The sequence below is a fragment of the Myotis myotis genome, unplaced genomic scaffold, assembly GCF_014108235.1.
Source record: "Myotis myotis isolate mMyoMyo1 unplaced genomic scaffold, mMyoMyo1.p scaffold_m19_p_15, whole genome shotgun sequence".
Taxonomy (NCBI): Eukaryota; Metazoa; Chordata; class Mammalia; order Chiroptera; family Vespertilionidae; genus Myotis; species Myotis myotis.
In genome coordinates this window covers 24,272,594-24,287,417 of record NW_023416319.1, presented here as the reverse complement: position 1 = coordinate 24,287,417, position 14,824 = coordinate 24,272,594, and the positions used below count along the sequence as shown (strand labels likewise).

The 14,824-nt window shown below is 40.2% G+C and overlaps 1 protein-coding gene across 7 annotated transcripts in view; it reads left to right on the top strand.

Moving 5' to 3' along the window:
• The window catches only part of PCGF5 (polycomb group ring finger 5), a 113,006-nt gene extending 105,839 nt beyond the window's left edge, over window positions 1–7,167 (top strand). For all 7 annotated transcript variants that reach the window (XM_036336630.1, XM_036336631.1, XM_036336637.1 and 4 more), the window contains one exon: window positions 1,534–7,167. In XM_036336630.1, the coding sequence (XP_036192523.1) occupies window positions 1,534–1,581 (48 nt within the window). In that variant the 3' untranslated portion in view covers window positions 1,582–7,167. The remainder of the gene's footprint in view (window positions 1–1,533) is intronic.
• The last annotated feature ends 7,657 nt before the right edge of the window (window positions 7,168–14,824 follow it).

Sequence of the window (14,824 nt, the reverse complement as noted above, 5' to 3'; positions counted from 1 at the left end):
ACCTAGGAATTCCCGTTCCCACTCTCAATCCCATCCTGGCTGAATGGTAGAAGGGAATCCAACACAGGGTTTTCTCAGTACGTAGCACAGCTATGATGAATATCGAGACTTTTGTCAGGATTACAGACTGTCCGTGTATCCCTTTGATTCACACGAAGAAGACAGTTCTCTGTACTGGATTTTTTGCATTCACCCACACTAAGATGAAGGGGAAACATTCAAGGGCCATTTCACCCCTTTCTGGGTTTCATAAAAGTAGCTCCTCGAAATTTCATTTTAAAAGGGAGAATCTGCAGCTTTAAGAAAAGGAAAGCCATTGGTTCTCCAGACCCTTTCTGACTTGGGTTCTATACATGTGGTAAAACAGAGGGTAAACGCAGATGCAAAAGTAGCACCGTGCCACATACCATTTGTCTGCCGGAAGCTGTTTCCTCTCTAGTACCATGTGCTGGTGTGTGGCACTTTTTCTACATAGAGTAACATGAACCATTCAATTACATAAGAATCAAATCGAAGTATTTAATAGGACCACCTGATTATTGAAAGGAGGCAGTAACCTAAATGTTTCATGTAACAAATCAGCTACTTTTGTTTTTTTTAAAAAAGCTGAAAAGAGTGTCTAACTGACTAAAAATATGTAATTTATGAAAACTCTCCCACTTTCATAGATTCATGGCAGGAGGTGTCTGTTCATTTGTGACTCAGTAGGTTCTCACCGAGTCCAGCTCTGTTGGAACCCAGACTGCAGACTTGGCTTGTTCAGCCCCACAGGTGCACACCTCTAAGGAGGCATCACAGCTTTCAGTGCCCACAGGCCCTGCCTCCCCTTAAGTGTCACATCAGTACAAGGCACATGCAACCAGTGCAAGGACTATAGGACTTTAAACTTGACCTTTGTCATATATTATGGAAAACTTTACTGATTCTAGAAAAATGATGGCAATTTAAAAATATAGAGTTTTTATAGATACAAACAACAGAATGGTGGTTACCAAAGGGGAAGTGAAGTAGGGGTGGGCAAATTGGAAAAAGAGAGTCAAATATATGGTAACGGAAGGAAACTAGATTTTGGGTGGTGAGCAAGCAATAGAGTATACAGATAGCAAATTATACCATTAACCATTGTTACCTCAATAAGTTGAAAATATATAGAACATAAACTGATGAACAAAAATAGATCTAGAGACAGAGAAGCATTGAACCGACTGTCAAACCTCAGAGGAAAGGTTGGGGGTGGCCAAGGACTTGTATGCATGCATATGAGCATTACCAATGGACACAGACACTAGCGGGGTGAGGGCATGTGCTGAGGGGTGGGAGTGGCCAAGAAGAAGTCAATGGGGGGAAATGGAGACATATGTAATATTTTAATCAATAAAGAATTTTAAAAAATATATAGTTTTAATGTCACCTTATTATAATCACTAGTATCAGCAAATATTGGACATTATAACTCCTTATTCTTAAAATTTTTTGTATATGATCTATATTGTTTTTATATAAAAGTCTTCCTCATCATGTTTTTATTTGTAGTCATATCCCATGGTATTGCAGTATCGACCAAGAATTGACTTCGGTTAGACCAAGGGTCCTGGACCCCACTGAGATGAATCCTGCACTATTTGTTTACTCATGGACAGATTGCACAGCAAGAGGTGTGTGGACTAAAGGGACACAACCAGATTTTCAGCATGCAAATAAGGCCATTGTCTGTCTCTAAATTGTCAGTTGCATTTATGTTGTTTCTATTAAGAGCAAACCAAGTGCCATTCTGCTACTGAACCACCTGTGTAAGTTATTTGTGCTGTCTCACAGTGTACAGGTCACACTGAGGTCAGCTGGATGTCATCCCTGTTGCAGCTTTTGGAATATTTTGCTTGTTGTCCCAAGACTGTTCTAATATTCAATTACACTAGTAATATGGTTCAGTCTTTGTGATGTTACAGTTTTCACCTACTTTCTCTTTTATTAATTCTTGTTCAGATAGAGTGTTGTACAAGAAACTGGTAATTATTATATCTGGAAATGATTTTATATGGCAAATATGTTTAGAAAAATGGTTTTTGAACCACTTTCCTATTCTCAGTAAGCTTTCTCTGTGCAACATAGTTCATCTTTTGGGAAGAATTCCAATTATTCTTTAACATTAGAGCACATTGTAATTGTAGACATTTTAAGTCATCTGTCAGTGTAGTCTACCAACTGCATAAGGAGGGCCTGTTAGCCCTCCAGGTTGAAAATGTGTGCGATTCTGGGAGAACTGAAGCTGGATTCACAACCATTCAAAATGTTGGCAGCTGATCACATTTACTTCTAACAAAATGACTGTGTAAGTAAGGTTCCTCTTCTCTCATAATGCCTTACGACAAGCGGGTACTGCTGTGAACCGTCTTTGTGTAGCCCATTTTATGGATGCATCACTGTATTGTTGCTCTCATTTAATGAGTACATTGTTTCTCTTAAGTTGGCCTTAGGTGTGTGTTGCTGTGGCATGCAGAGGGTTATGATGATTTTAAATATTAGGATCTTTAGAGCAGATAACATTAGCTATTTTATGGATTTCAAAAGTCTCAAAAACAGTTGTAGATTAAAACTGTTACCTATCACATTTCCAAACCATTTGCATAAAATAGAATAAATGCAGTGTAGTAGATAAATATGCTAACCACAATTAGTGGTCTGAGGATATTTCACTTTAGATCCTGTAGCAATCAGGGGGGTGGGATTACTGTTCATACATAAGTTTATTATGGTCAGAGCTATGGGAATGGCCTTGATTTTGCAGTTTTGTTAAGTCTTCCATTCATTTTGAGATTAGTCTGCAACTCAAAGAAAGTCTTGTTACCTTAAATTATATGAAGAACTTCATTTAAATGTTTTAAAATGTATATTTGTTTTCCAAAAAATTTGTTGGAAATTGTTTTATTAATTGCTTCAGAGCAAGTTAACCTCTGAAACTTAGGAAAAAACCTTGAAAGTTAGGAAAAATATTTATTTTAGAAACCTGACATGAGCACAATCTGTGTGTTACACACACAGTTTTTATACTGTATACATGGTAGATGTGCTACATTTTCCAGTAAATTGTATCACAAATTAATGCCTTCTGAATAACAAAATGCTTCTTAGAAATAAAACATTGTAGAACTCTAAGAAACACATACAAAATACAACTAAGTCTTGATGCGTTTCACAATATAAAAGGCTGAAATAGCGTAATTCTTTTTTCATGTATCTTTGTTTCAAGTCAAATAGCCTATATTAAAGCTTTCTGTTGTTTTTGTTCTGACTTGTGAAAAAAGGTTATGGCAGTAATTTCATTTGTTAGATTGTGTTTGTGCTTGGAAGAGCTCACAAGCAGAATTTAAAAGGCAGATTTTTTGTTAAAAATCTATAAAAATGGTTGGAATAGACCATTACCATTATACTCAACCAAAAAACTGAATTAATTCTTTAGCAACAGAAATTATGCCCTAAAATCTAACTTCCTGGCATCCTAAAAAGTTTTAAAATTTATTATAAATTTGTTAAATCTAGGTCAGTAATTAAAATAATGTTTTACATTTGGGAATTTATTTTAATTGACTTAATGCAAAATGCATTGAGAGTGCATTTTAAAAACCACAAATGAGACCTGGTTGTTTTGGGGGCACCAGCCAAAACCTACAACCTTAAGTGAGTTTTATGGATACAATCTCTTTACATTTGTCCTGTTGCTTCATCATATGTAATTTCACTATTTTCCAAGGAAATATATAGGAAGCAGTTATGAAATTTAGAATAGTTTTTGTGTATTTTTACTGAAATGCAATGGAATATGTGCCAAAACGTGTGGAAAATTTATATAAAGAAGGACATCAGTTGTCGTTGGGGCAGGGTACACATTTTGTGATGGTCTTGAGTAATGCTGTATTACTACAGAACCACAGACTTCTTCAGCCAAACTCTTTTGATATATTCAACTATGATTTTCTAAGTATGGGACTACTTTCATATCTAGTAATACACTAAATCCCAAATAATTATTCCCTAAGTTAGGTTGTGAAATTTGCAAGAAACCAGAAATAAACAATATGCAGATAACCTTTGTGGTTAGTTTTATAAACTTAGGGTAGTAGTAAAACAAACTCTTTATATAAATAACCTATAGGAATAATCATCTGAATCTGCAAAACTGGGAAAATAAATAAAACTAACATTTTCTTTGGTCTATTGTTTCTTAAGCAATAACCTGAAAGAACTTTACTTCCATAAAAGGTTTTGTCATCTGTTTTCTCTGCTTTAGATATCACATTAGTAAAAAGGTCAAGGAACCTGGGATTTGAAGGTCCATAGTTTACACATATCACTCTGAGGTAATCACATCCATTAATAGAAAAATCAGAATATGGCCTTTTCTCTAGATTGACAAAATACTTTCAGGAAATACCCCAAAAAAAGAAACTAAAAGCTCATTAGCTCATTCAATCTGGGGTACAGCTACCTCGGGTGATGTCTTTTCACTACTTTTAGAAAGATGTGTTATTTCTTTATTCATTGAAAACCTGTCCCATACTAATTTGCCACATTTTATAAATGTAATGAGTTTGCTCAACTATGTTATATACTCAAATGTAATCTAAATTTAAATGATTCTTTAAGAGGAAAAAAGGTATGTTATATAATACTATGAATTGTTTAGCTTTATTGAAATATTTAAGAGAAAGTGCCTCATTGCTACTGTGCGTTTTAGATTTACTGCATACAGTTTGAGTTATCTGTATTTGTCTCTTATTATTTCATATCTAAATAGTAAGTTAGAGTGATCACTTTTTAAAAGATTTTCATAAGAAAATACCTATCACCAAAGACATTTTACTGCTAATGAACACCATGTGGGAGAGACAGTTGTAACAGTTTGGAGTTTGGAAATTTTTAGATTGCAATTTAATTTTATGAGGCAATAATATTGAATAATTGCTAAAATATCACCAAAGAAAGACTTTAAATTGAAATTTCATGGTGAGATTAATCAAATGCAGGGTTTTTTTCTGATAATTAGCAGCGCACACTTTCTTTCAAATATGCTTGTTTTTCCCGGACCATTTGACAGGTCGTAGGAAATCCTCAAAGGTGAGAAAGAGATAAACACAACAAATAGCTTTCCTCTGGATGAAAAGTGGGAGAAAGACATACTTTGAAAGGAAAATTGAAATGGAGATTTTAACTTCTAATTTGAGAAGCTTTTTCTTCCATGGAGGAAACAGAAACAAAAAAATTACATTTATTTGGTTCCTGAGTTCTTAGTAATATGATAAATTTTATTAAAGACTGACTTGGGTAAAGTGTTGACATGCTTACTTGTATAGAAAATAGTATTTTCTATTGGACTCACATACCTAAATGCTTTTTCCATATTCAAAAGCAAAATTTTCATAAAGGCCTGTTTCACCTCCCTGTCCTGTTTCTCAGTGATTGCTCTATTGTTATTAGAATTCAGCCACACAGCCAAATTAGCAAAATGGGTCTCAGATCTAGATCATACATACACCAAATTAAGCACTCTTCTTACACCATTTTCCTTGGGAGCTCAGGCCGTGGGCCGCCTCAAAGGTAAAGCTCGCATCCTGAAGTCTCTATGATAGGCTGTACATAAGCCTTTGTTACATACTGTGGTTTATCATAAGGAATTTCCCACAGGCTAAGCTTGATACTCAAGATGTTGGTTGTAGGAGAATTGCAAAAATGAACGTGTTTGCCATAACTTTAAATACCTGGATTAGAACCACAAAAAACGTGAAACGGTATTATAAATGACACACACACACAGTAAGGAGCATAGCATGTCTGCCACATCTGGCATATGACAGGTTGAAAAATATTAAATATACTAGAGACTCTGAAACCCTTGGAAAACACAAAATAGCCAACCAATGCTGGATTGACTTGATAGACCTAGTTCAGCCGTGTTTTGATTGAAAAACATGAGACTGAAAGTTCATTAAAATGTACTTAAATATGCATTACAAGGTTTTCACCATTTTTTTCCTACAATGGCATTTTCCCAATAACTTAAAAGTGATTCTCTTCCCAGTGTAATGTAGTCACATATAGTGTGTTTACTTCTTAGTCTTTTACTTTGCTTTCAAACACTTAAAATGCTTGAGCACTTCCTTTTCAGAAAGTTACGAAATTAAACTTAAAAATAATTTAATTTTAAATGCTCATTAAAATGTGTCTGTGTACCTCTTATGCCCCTTTCCTAGGAGCCAGCACTGAGACATTGTTCAGCAATGCTTTTTAATGTTCTTTACCTTTAAACCTAGAATCAAGTGCAACTGATGTCTGTTAAATGCTGGGTCTAGTTTTCTTCCAGAGCTTCGTGGAATAAGAAACCAATCTAGTACAAATGAAGATTAAATGTTCCTGGGCAACAGTAGAGTTAGTAAACAGATTATTTATCCACCGACGCACGGCAGTCCACTGGAGCGGGGGTTCGGCACATTGAAAATGTAATGCGATCAGCCTCTATTGTCTGGGGTCAGTTTTCTTTTGCTGTGTTCCTTAGAATGGGGTGGGGGCCTAAGTGTCCTTATGAAGCTGTGGTCCACGACACGCGCCCGTGAGGGAGCCCGGGTCCTGCTGCGCCCTCACGTCGGGCAGCACCAGCGAGCACCAGTGTTGTAGAGTAGCCCTCACGTTAAACAAAACCATCGTAGAGTACAGTGTACAGTTGTGTTGCTGATTTTCCTTTGAAATATAAAATATTTTAAGCTTTTTTTTGTCAAAAGTGGTAACATCTTAATACAAATAAAAAACCTTTTTGTGGTTGTAAGATTTAGCTTATGAATCATTCAAATTGAAGTGAAAGATTACCAGGTCATTGTTAATGACTTAGTCTATTAAGAATATATGTATTTTTGTAAAGGAAACGCACTTGTAGATATTTAATCAGTACAAGATATATGTCTGTTTTGCAGAAATAAAATGCTGCTTAGAGATTCTCTTTAAATATTTTTTATTTTTGTGCTCAAATGTATTTTCTGTTGATCTATGGAATGTTCTGTACAAAGCTGTATGGTCGTACTGTTGGGCTAGATACTTCTGTTTTTTAAAATCTGGACTTAGCCAAGTATACTTGACCATGTTAAAAATAGTATCTTTGTTATTAAAATTTTGATTGCATAACTTGTTGTCTGTCATCCTTAATAGTAGTTGTAGATTAAAATCTCCATTTAAAAGTATCAGGTACGACTATAGCAAATTTTGTTGAAATTTGTTGAGTATTTGAGATCATAAACATTTTCTAGAGTTTGAGCTGTTTAAGATGGCAGACTGCCCCTCAAGTAATACTTGGAATGTGCACACATGTACAGTTTCTTCCTTGGTTAGGTAATCAAATCTAAGTAACCTCTTGGATGTAACTGGTATCATAGAAAGGCCCCAGAAGGCTGCTCTCCGCCGCCAGTTAGGTGACAACGCCTCCTGCACACTGGCCTTGGGAATCCCGCGTGGGCTCCAGGAGGGCTGCGGGGTTCACAGCCCTGCCCCTCGTTACTTTGGTGCCTGGAGCTTTGTCTTCTGTTAGTGATGCCATGAGGTGGCTGGACCCCCAGGCATACAGCGAGGTGGAGATGTGCATCCTCTCAGCAAGACTTGCCTCTCCGTGTCTGAGCTTTACCCTCTTCAAGGCTATCGCGAACGGGGAAGAACAGGGAGGGGGGTGCCTGTGAAGGGCTCAAAAACGTGACGTCACTTTCATAACATGGCATTGGCCAGAGCTCGCTCCATGACACATTCTTCTTCTCCTTTAGTCTTTTAAGCCAATTAAATAAACAGGAATTAGGAGAAAAGAATATGCCCTATAATGGGGGGGGGGGAGGGCGGAATGTCTCTGGCCTGGGAGATGACAGAAGGGCCTGCTCCTTGGCTAAAGTCACAGACCCAGGTCACCCAAGTGAATGTCCGGCACACAGACAGCTGCACCTCTCGCTCACCTCTGTTCGAGTGGGAGAGTTTGGGGAGATCCTGGCTCCCTGGGGATCTTGGCAAGTCAGTCTTCATGCCGGGTTCAGGCGGGTTCCAGAGGGTCCAGGTAACCTGGGCACCTGTGCGAAAGGCCAGGCTTCTGCTGCCCGCCCCTCGCCCCCCACCAGGTCCATGAAACGACTCCAGCTCACAGGCAGCAGGCTGTCCAGGGAAAGTCCCATCCTCTGGGGCTAGGCTGCAAGGCCCCAGATGGGAACAGAGGATGGCCGTGTGACTGCATATTCTAACATACTCAGGAACGTGCCATGTGGCCTCCATTTGTATTCTTGCTTTAAGCCCTGCAACTTTAGAGGTGTGTCTGTATGGTGGCTCTGTGCTCATGCTTCATTAGTCATGCACTACCACTCCTGTGCGCCTTTGATAAACCTCTTTTTGTTAAAGCCCCTACTATGTGCTAGATATTGTGCTGATACAAAGTCCTTCAAGGATTTCATTGCCCAGCAAAGTTGACAGACACATGGACAAGTAAATGACAATGCTGTATGCTCAGAGCAATGAGAGATACATACATACAGGCTATGTGGGAGAACAGAAAAGTGTCTAAAGCAGGAAGCTGTCAGGTTATTTTACATTTAAGCTCCTCCCTCACCCACAAATTGAGGACAGATAGACTGCCAATCTGGAATTCCAAGTGCTTCCTGGAAAAACTAGAATCCAACCAAAAAAAAAAAAAAAGGCCAATGAAAATACAAGAGCAGAGGAAACTTCAGCTATAATTCTTGGGTTTATTTTGTCAGGCACTGTGCTAAGTCCCTTACATATATTATCTCAGTCAATCCTCAGAAACTATGAGGTTTCATTATGGTCCTCATTTTGCAGATGAGGAAACTGGCTCAGAGAGGTTAAGTAATTTTCTAAAGCCACAGAGCTAGTGACTGTCAGAGCTGGGATTTGAACCCAGGTCTGTCATTCCAGAGCCTATGTCTTTTACTACCACGGCTTTTAGTAAGCAACAGTTGTGCACCTGCCATACACCCAGCACTCTTCTGGGTCCTGCATGCAAAAGGATCTTCCTGGCAATCATTCTGAACAGGAGAGCCCCACACATTCCACAGACTCCTCAACTGCTAAGACCTACCAGGCAAATTCAACAGCAGTAAAAGTTATTTGTGACAAATTAAATGAAGAGCCCCTTCTCAGAAAAGGAAAGATAAAATGACAAGGCTCTAGGAGGAGGGCTGGAGATGTACAGGAGAAACTTTCAGGTCCATTCTGTTCTGTCATGTTTGGATTTATGTCAAGAATCAGAAAATACTAACAAACACCAAGGGATAAAAAAGTGAATTCAGAAAGGATAAAATCTATAGTTTTCTCTAACTGCTGTGGCTAACATGGCCCCATAAGGCACCTTGGGACTTTCTCAGGAAGTCATATCCCTGCCCCATCAGGGCCAGCCAGCACTGTGTCTTCTCTCCATTGGTTCCCCCATAAGAATCAGCTCCAGGTATGACTGCAGCTTAAGTCTGAGCTCTCCTGGCAAACTGGGAAATTTATAGGGGACATTCGCACTTTATCAGAGAACAAAATTTAAGCCACGGGGAAGAAACTGGAGGTGGATAAATTAGACTATGGAAAAATTGGGGGGATGGGAGTGGAGAGAGATGCTTATAAAATGTCAAGCAATGTGTTGTTTTGATAAGGTAAAAGCTTATATGCAAGACAAATATGCATGGGTAAGAGCACAGACTTTGTGATTAGAAAGACCTGGGTGCAAATGTTTCTCTCATTTGCTTTGGGCAAGTTATTAACCTAAGACTCGGTTTTCTTATCATTTGAGTATAATAAAAAGACAGTGTCCTGAGGAGTATGTGAAAGTGCTCAGTAAAAGGTAGTCATTAACCCAAAGCAATCTACAGATTCAATACAACCCCTTTTACAATTCCAATTGCATTTTTTTTTACAAACAAATGATTCTAAAATTTGTATAGAATGAAAAAAGATTGCAAATAGAAAAAGCAATCGTAAGGAAAAACACAAAGCTGGAGGCATCACTCTTCCTAGTTTCAAACTCTATTACAAAACAATAGTAATCAAAACAGTATGGTTTTGATATTTTAAAAGGACACATAGATCAATGGATCAGAATAGAGAGCCCAGAAATAAACCCATGAATATAGGGTCAATCGATTATAAAGAATATCCAATGAATATATAATAGGGACTGTATATTTAAGAATATACAATTATAAGCCGAGAATATACAATGGAGGAAGTCTCTTCAATAAATGGTTTTGAGAAAACTGGACAGCCACATGCAACAGAATGACACCAAACCACTATCTGACACCATACACAAAAATTAACTCAAAATGGATTAAAGACTTGAATATAAGACCTGAAAGCATTAAACTCCTAGGAGAAAAACAAAAGCAGTAAGCTAACTGACATCAGTCTTAGTGATAATTTTTTTGGATTTGAAACCAATAACAAAGGCAACTAAAGCAAAAACAACTGGAACTACATCAAATTTAAAAGTTTCTGCACAGCAAAGGAAACCAACAAAATAAAAAGTCAATCTACTGAATGGGAGAAAATACTCATAAATCGTATGTCTGATAAGATGTTAATATCCAAAAAAACAACTCCTACAACTCAATGGAAAAACAATCCATTTTTAAAATGGGCAGAGACTTTGAATAAACGTTTTCTAAATAAGACATACAGATGGCCAATAGGTATATTAAAAAGTGTTCAGTATCAATCATCAGGGAAATGCAAATCAAAACCAGAAGGCAATATTACCTCACACCTATTAGATGGCTATTATCAAAAGGATCAGAAATAAGTGTTGGCAAGGATATGAGCAAAGGGAACCCTTGTGCACTATTTGGGGAAGTGTAAATTTATGTAGCTACCATGAAAAAAAATGTGGAGGATCCTCAAAAAATCAAAGATAGAATTACAATAGGATCTAGCAATTACACTTCTGGGTAATTATTCAAAGAAAATGAAAACACTAACTCAAAAAATATGCACCCCCATGTTTATTGCAACATTACTTACAATAGCCAATACATGGAAGAATCTAAGTGTCCATCAATGGATGACCAAATAAAGAAAATGTTACACACGCACACTGGAATATTAGCCATAAAAAGGAAACCTGGCTAATTCATGACAACATGATGGACCTTGAGGGCATTATGATAAGTGAATTAAGTCGGACAGAGAAAAACAACTACCATCTCATTTATACACGGAATGAGAGAGAGAGAGAGAGAGAGAGCGCGAGCGAGCAGAACAAGGCAGAGAACAGACCCTGGAATGTTGGAGGAAGGCCGAAGTGGTTGTCAAGACAGCACACAGTTCCCCATGCCGGCCTCCAGGGGGCGCCATCAGCCTGCAATAGTTCTGTTACCTTTTAGGGCAAGTGAGGAGGCAGCAGGTGGACCTTGAGGGTGAAGACTGCGAAGATGCAGGGGAGGGTGAGCAAGAATGAGGTGTTTACAGTCAGAGGAGGGCCTGAATTTCCTTCTCATTAACTCTGGCTGAGATAAGCACCTTGGCCAGCCTCCTACGGCCAGCCTCCTATGGCCGAGGCTCTTTCATGCCTGCTTTTAACTTTGCTGGCCTCTCTCACTTTGGAAGGAAGGAGAAACAGCATCCCAGGAGAAAGAACTTTGAAAGGCTGTTAACAGCACGTAATAGCGAAGCCAGCCTCCCCCAGTGCTTCCACAGGCCCGGGGCCTCTGGGTCACCACTCACATGAATAGGGAGCTGATTGCTGATTGCTGATTGCTGCTCCACACTGACTGATGAGTATTTATTCCATTTGAAATGTTCTGAGAAAGGAACTGTTACTGAAAAGGAGAGATTTGTGGGAGCACAGTGAACATTCAGGCCAGACTCCCAAACCACTAGGGCAGGGGTCCTCAAACTACAGCCCGCGGGCCACATGCAAATACAAATATTGTATTTGCTCCCGTTTTGTTTTTTTACTTCAAAGTAAGATATGTGCAGTGTGCATAGGAATTTGTTCATAGTTTTTTTTAAAACTATAGTCTGGCCCTCCAACGGTCTGAGGGACAGTGAACTGGCCCCCTGTTTAAAAAGTTTGAGGACCCCCGCACTAGGGGGTCAGCCTTTTTTTTACATCAGAACGTGCTACGGGATGCAGAGGAGGTGCCAGCATCCTCTGATGACCTAGGAACACCTGTGAGAAAGGACCAACCTAGTCTCCTCCTCTCAAACCAATCAGTGGGAATTGTTAAAGACACACAGCTGGCCCCAAATGGAGTTGCGCCAGCTATGTCTCATTTCGCCAAACCGAGGCAGCTCAGATACAGCTTCAGCATGCCCAGAAATGGAATCTACCCCCGCCAGTCAGGGATCACCTGTCAGCACGGGGTAGGCCACCTGTCTGACAGGCCCGGGCCATCCCTGGAAGGAAAGTGATAACCAACTGGCTTTTTCGCCCAATATAACTTGGTTGTTTCTGCTCCTTCTGCCTATAGAAGTCATTCATTTTGTACAGCTCCTTGGAGTTCCCTTCGACTTGCCAGATGTAATGCTGCCCTATTTAAGCCTATTTTTATTCAAATAAACTCAAGTTTTTTTAATATGCCTCAGTTGATCAATTCACAGAATTCGAAAGTATGGAAGTAGCCCGGTGCTAACTCTGGTGTTGTCCTTTTGTGAACTCTTTGTAAACCTTGTGAAATCTGAACCTCAGTTTCCTAATCTGTAAAACGATGGAGCTGGGCTAGATGGCACCCAACCCCTCCCGAGTCAGCACCTCGTCAGGGTGATGTCCGTCACCTTAGAGCAGCGGTTCTCAACCTGTGGGTTGCGACCCCTTTGGGGGGTCGAACGACCCTTTCACAGGGGTCGCCTAAGACCATCGGAAAACACATATATAATTACATACTGTTTTGTGATTAATCACTATGCTTTAATTATGTTCAATTTGTAACAATGAAATTGGGGGTCACCACAACATGAGGAACTGTATTAAAGGGTCGAGGCATTAGGAAGGTTGAGAACCACTGCCTTAGAGGTAGTACCAGTTCTCAAAACTTTTTGCTCTCAGAACCCCATCACCGCCCTTAAAAGCATGGAGAACAAGGACCTTTTGTTTACATGGGTTATTATCTTTCAATATTTATCATTACAAGTTAACACTGAGAACATTTGAAAACACGAGAATACCCAGGTACACATACAAAGCAATGATCTCATCACCCATCGGAGTCTCAGAAGACTGCCGTGTGAGAATGAGAGTGAGGTGTAACCACATCTTAGTCTGGTGACGAGAGTTTTATCTGTAGAACCCCTCGGAAGGGTCTCTAAGGCCACACGGCCCCCAGGCCCCACCACTGTGAGCACTGTCGGTGTAGTGAAGGCCCCAAAGCCAGTACCTGCACCTGAATCTTGGCTTTGCTACTTGCTGAATACCTGACCTTGGGCCTGTTACTTCCCCACCTTAAGCTCCACTTCCTAGAAAGCTGCAATACTGACAGTACCTCACTCACTGGCTTTTAGAGGCTTCGTCAAATAACACACAAAAAATACTTCAACAAATGTAAGTGCTCATAAACGTGGGCTATTATTCATCAACCAGAGATAAATGTTCATCAAATAAGTACATTTGGAAACAACAGAAAAAGAAATAAAAGTAAAACACTTACCAAGCAACGAAATTGCCGTTTCCCGTTGGCGCCGGGCCAGCAGGCGTGGGCAGGAGTTTCATGAGGCTTTAAGCCAATCTTCGGGTCCCTGGGCCCGAGCTGCCCTTGCCCTGGCAGAGTCCAGAGTGAGCGCTGGGCCCAGCCAGACCTCCATCCTCACTGCCCTTGGGTGGTAACTGCCAACAGCCCAGAAGCCTCCCAATTATGCTGAAGGCTCCTCCCCGCGCACCTGCCCAGCATGAGGCCAAGTGAGCAATTCCCTGCTTCCTCACCTGAGCGCCTCCCCTACACACATGGGCTTCTTGGCTACTTGGCAGTCAGTGCTGGTCACGATGGACTGCCATGGGAATTTCAGGTCGGACTCCATCGGGATGAGGCTCTCTTCCAGCCCTTACCTCTGCCCCTTAATTTTTGCATTTGCCTTGGTGGATGTAATGCGGGGTTATGACCTCTGAACGTGTATTGCATTCACCTGGAGAGCTGAGCTACAGCTGATCCTGGAACAACAGTTTGAACGGCCTGGGTTTTATTTTGGAAACAGTAGGCTAATGGGACACATGTATAATTTTTCACATGACCCACTGGCCTGACCACAGTTCATTTGTCCCAGAGTTGACACCCAACCCAAGGTGGACCACTGGCTTCTCCGTTAGGGATTTTGGGATTTGACACTGACAGTCTCCCTCTGGTGACTGAAGCTGGAAGGTACCAGCACAGCTGGGTGGGCGTCTCCAGCCACGTGGAGGGATGCGGTCTGTGAGGACAGAGAAGGTGGCTGATGCCACGCAGAGCAGCGGAGACCAAGGAGAGGCCCTCCCTGCTCTTGGGGAGCCTGGCTTTAGTTATCCCTGGATGCGTCTGCATCCTTGCTCTTTCCCAGGCTCGGTGTTTCAACATTTCCTTGGACTTTGTGACTCAACCAATTCCTCTTTGAGATGGAGCTCATTGGAATTCTGGTCTGTCTCTCGTAACCACAGCCCTGACCAAAGCAGGTGTTGGAACAGCTTTAGGGCGATTAGAATGAAAACAAAAGAGAAAACAAGCAACGGTTCTAAATTCTCATTTTTGCTGCCTCGTGTCTTTCTTAAACATGAATTTTAGGGTCAGTTATGTAATGTTTAAGCAAACTTTATTGAATTGTAACATACCAAAAAAACCACACACACACA